Source organism: Bombina bombina, chromosome 1 (assembly GCF_027579735.1).
Source record: "Bombina bombina isolate aBomBom1 chromosome 1, aBomBom1.pri, whole genome shotgun sequence".
NCBI lineage: Eukaryota > Metazoa > Chordata > Amphibia > Anura > Bombinatoridae > Bombina > Bombina bombina.
In genome coordinates, this window is record NC_069499.1 from 602,310,251 (window position 1) to 602,315,273 (window position 5,023).

Below are 5,023 nucleotides of genomic sequence, written 5' to 3' on the forward strand. Positions count from 1 at the left end.
TGCAAGAAGCAATAAAGCCCTCAGGGCTGGGGTACTGCAAGAAGCAATAAAGCCCTTAGGGCTGGGGTACTGCAAGAAGCAATAAAGCCCTCAGGGCTGGGGTACTGCAAGAAGCAATAAAGCCCTCAGGGATGGGGTACTACAAGAAGCAATAAAGCCCTCACAAGCTGGGGTACTACAAGAAGCAATAAAGCCCTCACAAGCTGGGGTACTACAAGAAACAATAAAGCCCTCACAAGCTGGGGTACTACAAGAAGCAATCAAGCCCTCACAAGCTGGGGTACTAAAGAAGCAATAAAGCCCTCACAAGCTGGGGTACTACAAGAAGAAAAAAATCCCTCAGGTGCTGGGGTACTGCACAAAGCAGTCAAGGTCTCCAGAGCTGGGGTATTTCAAGAAGCAAAAATTAGTTCTCAGGACCTGGGGTACTGCAAGAGGCAATAAAGCCCTCAGGAACTGGTTTACAGCATAGGGAAATAAAGTCTTCAGGAGCTGGGGTATTGCAGGAGACCAAAAAAGGCCTTAGGAACTGGGGTACTGCAAGAAACAATAAAGCCTTCAGGAGCTGGGGTATTGCAAGAAGATGTGCAATGGGCACTGAAGCCCTCAGGCATTGGGATACTACAAGGAGATGTGCAAGAAGCAATAAAGCCCTTGAAAGCTGGGGTAATGCAAGGAGCAATTAAGCCGTCATGAGCAGGTACAGCAAGAAGCACTAAATCCCTCAGGAGTTGCATTATTACAAGATGTGTTAGATCCAAGAAGGTACTCTGTAATTTCAGTGAGCAGGTGCAGCAAATAGGCACTTAGATGTTCTGTCATTTCATTGGACTGAGATGTGATAGGAGAAATAAAGCACTTATAACATCTCACAGAAGCAATAAGGCAATCAGGAGTTAGGTTATTATTCATAGATATGAAGATAATAGATCACTTATGGGTCTTAGCCACTTTACTGAAATCTAACAGCTGCATAGAGGCTCTCAGGAACTGAACTGCTGTGGGATTGTTACAAGGGCTATACGACACTAAGAAGTTCAGTCAGCAGAAGAGATATAATAAGATAAATAAGAAAGTCAGCATTTGGGTTATTGTAAACTGTCAGGGCAATTAGGCACTTATGAGCTGAGTTACACAATATTGGTAGGGCTCTTTGGCATGTGATCATAGAGCTGGGGTGGGGGTCTGTTTGATTTTTATTTTTCCCATAGATAAGGCGGTCAAGGAGCATTTGGCAAATCGATGCTAGTCAATATTTAACACCCAACCAGCCCCCCCAGCTTCCCTTTCCCCTCCTCTTTTCTAATCCTTGTGTTATAAGCATTAGACCACAGTCTGACAGCTGATCCTGAGTTTTGGAAACCAAAAGAAAGCATTTAGAGCAGTACAGGTAGAATCGCATTTACACTGAAACAGAAAGCCTGGAAAGACAACTTATTTCTGAGTGAAACAGCCTAAAGGTTTATTGTCAAATTGGGCAACAGCTGGAAGAACTAGATGCAAAGAACATATTATCTAATATTCTTGATCTGAACAATATCTGGCAACAAAACAGATACTTAACGCTACACAGAGTCTGTGATAATGGTATCAGTAGGCTTGCAGATGGTGGGATATTTCTTGGCATTCCTGGGTTTAATTGGAACAATAGTTGCCACTCTCCTACCAAACTGGAAGGTACTTTCATATGTAGGTACCAGCATTGTGACAGCAGTAGGTCTTTCCAAAGGGCTGTGGATGGAGTGTGCTACCCAAAGCACCGGCATGACTCAATGTGACATCTATAACTCTATGCTTGGGCTGCCAGCTGATACCCAGGCTGCCCAAGCACTCATGGTCACATCCTGTGTACTCTCTGTTCTTGCCAGTCTTTTGTCTATCTTTGGTATGCGGTGTACCATTTTTTCTCAAGGCTCCCCAGGAAAGGACAAGATAGCAATAACAGGAGGCGCTATTTTTGTCACTGCCGGAGTCCTTAGCATTATTCCAATCTGTTGGAATCTACACTCAATCCTACAGGAATTTTATAATCCACTGCTTTCCAATACACTGAAATTTGAGATGGGACCAGCCATTTACCTTGGAATTTTGGCTTCCATACTGTCTGTGGTGGGTGGTGGCATTCTCTGTGGATCATGCCCATCTAATAATCAAGAACAAGATTTCTACAGCAGGTACAAGGGCAGAGTGCTAGCATCAGACAAAGGACCAGCTGCCGATGGCCTTGCACAGAACTCAGAACACAAAAAGAGGGGAACCAGCGGCTACAGCTTGACAGGATATGTATAAGCACCGAAAATAAATAAAATTAACAATATTCTTCTAACACTGAGGAGAATTGATGCTGCTCATATACTGTGCATCCAGCAAACTTTTGTAACTCAAGCCAAAAGATGCTACACAGAAACCACAAAAATAATAGTGGCATCAAAAATGCATTATACACAAAACAAGGTGAACATGTATCCTGGTCAGCTCAAATAATGCTGTGTCTGCTGCAGATTACTAGGGCAGAATCAGATAATACAAGGTCTGTATCATGTTTGTGGATTTTCAAGACCGGCTCCAGAAATACTGGGTGTTTGTCCAATGAGGGTAACTTGATGCAGATTATCAGGACAGGCTCAAACAGTGCTGGGTTTGTAGATTAAAGCTCATTGGACTGTACTGTTTGTGTTATTGCACTGTGTTCAGAGATGTAAATATTGGGAAATTTGGTTTAGTAAAAATGCAAATCATTCTCATATAATTTACTTGATTAATTCTTATTCAATTTCAGAAAATGCTCAATACACACATCCCTTTTCATTGTAGAGATATGGCTACAGAATCATTACTACTGTAGTGCTACTCATCATCGTACAATGCAGCACTTTATTCATGTATAGATGCTAAAGATCATTGTACAGCATTGTGTGTTCATTATCAATATATACATTCTTACTGTGTTTATATAGTGCTGTGTTTTCATTATCAGGTGCTTATAATCAAGGCTGAAAGTTTCCACTGGCCCACTAATTAACTTTGGATAAAAAAAAAGACATTGTGGTGTAGGTGTAAGAAAATGTTGCCACCCGGGCATTATGAAGTAGCCGAGTGGGGACAATGTAATATTTTTTAATATATAATTTTCAACTCTCTAAGCACAAATTAATTGCATCATTTAAAAAAAAATGTGTGCTATAAAATTGAACATTTTTAATATTAGCTAATTTTAGCTTTAAGGACAATAGATTTGCATAATAAACAAATGCATGCTAAAAGGACAATGCCAAATCACTTAGTCTGAACTTCAAATAAGTCGTAGATTTTTTACTAACAAATTTAAAATGTATGTCTATTTTCACTCCTCCTGTACCATGTGATAGCCATCAGTCAATCATAAATGCATATACGTATATTCTGTGAATTCTTGCACATGCTCAGTAAGAGCTGGTAATTAAAAAAGTGTAAATATAAAAAGAGTTGTTTAAAATTGCATGCTCTATCTGTATCGTAAAAGTTTAATTTTGACATAAGTGTCCCTTTAATATTGGCTAAAACTTTAGCCAGTTGGTCAGTAAAATCAGCCAGGTGGTGCACCCACGAAAAAGGTCCTGGGGAGAACACTAACACAGATTAGCTTTATTCAGGGTGGTGTATGTGATTTGTGATTTATATATATATATATACTCATTATAATTATATGTATGCATTATCAGGTATATATGTATACAACACATCTTTAGAAAGTGCTCTGGTAACAGCTTTACATACGCAGCCGCATCCTATACTATACAGAATGAATTGTTTATTAACAATGAACTAGAATACAGTCAGAAGGGGAAAAGTAACAAGTCTGCTCAATGTTATAAACCAGGAAAAGCCATTATTTGCTCTTTAATGCAATGAATAATAAAAACAGTTTATAGAACTTAAACTGAGGATGAAGTTATTAAAAAAAAACTGCAACACTAGTGCAAGGGGTCATGATTTAAGGGTAGGAGGGTTAGGAGTACTTTTCCTAAAAACTTCTTAACAGAAAGTTGAGTTTATTCTTGAAAAAGTCTTCCAGTATAAGTAATTGGGACAAACACTGTAATGTAATTTAAAAGTACGGGTTATACTAAGGATTAATAAAGTCTACATTGCCAATAGAAATATAAGCATTCTGGTTTTAATTGTCTGTCAAAATGTTTGTTTTATGCCAAAATCTCTGTTTCTATTATGCAGATTTTTATTTTGTATATTAGATTTTATAAGAAGGAATATATTTCAAGTTGTTATTGTTAGTTACATAGTAACATAGAAGATGAGGTTGACAAAAACAGAAGTCCTTTGAATTTAACCTATACAAATCTTGATCTTAAATTAATCCTATTAAGAAAGGTGACACATTTAACACAAGAAATCATATCCCTGAATTCTGTTTCTAGCCAGAAATGTATCTAAACCATTTTTAAATGTATCTAAGGTACTGGCATTTACTACCTCCTCAGGTAATGAGTTCCACAATTTGATTGCTCTTACAGTGAACAAAACATTTACATGGCTGGAGATGAAATCTCCTTTCCTCCAGCCTTAAATTGTGACCTCTTGTCACAAACAATTTTCTTGGAATAAACAGAGCTTCTGCCATCTCTGTATACTGGCCTTGAATATATTTATATAAAGTAATAATGTCACCTCTCAAGCACCTTTTTTTCTAAAGAAAACAGACCCAGTTTGGCAAACCTCTCCTCATAGCTTAAACTCTCCATTCCTCTTATAAGCTTTGTGGCCCTTCTCTGAACTTTTCTAAATCTGCAATGTCTTTTTTGGAAATTGGTCCCTAGAACTGCACTTCATAATCAAGGTGACGTCTTACCAGGGATTTATATAGTGACATAATTATGATTTCCTCCCTTGTATCAATGCCTCTTTTAATACATGCTATTATATTATTAGCCTTAGAAGCTCCTGCCTGCATTGTGCACTCATCTTTAGCTTGTTATCTATTACTACTCCCAAATCTCTTTCCTCCTCTGTTTCGCTGAGTCTAGTC

At 38.3% G+C, this 5,023-nt stretch overlaps 1 protein-coding gene across 1 annotated transcript; it reads left to right on the plus strand.

Moving 5' to 3' along the window:
• The first annotated feature begins 1,355 nt into the window (after positions 1–1,355).
• On the plus strand, positions 1,356–4,134 carry CLDN2 (claudin 2). The gene has a single exon (XM_053691101.1). The coding sequence runs from the start codon at positions 1,585–1,587 to the stop codon at positions 2,287–2,289; it is 705 nt and encodes a 234-aa protein (XP_053547076.1). The 5' UTR covers positions 1,356–1,584; the 3' UTR covers positions 2,290–4,134.
• The last annotated feature ends 889 nt before the right edge of the window (positions 4,135–5,023 follow it).

Coding starts and splice junctions, on each gene's coding strand:
- CLDN2 (XM_053691101.1), top strand. CDS start 1,585: ATGGTATCAGTAGGCTTGCAGATGGTGGGATATTTCTTGGCATTCCTG.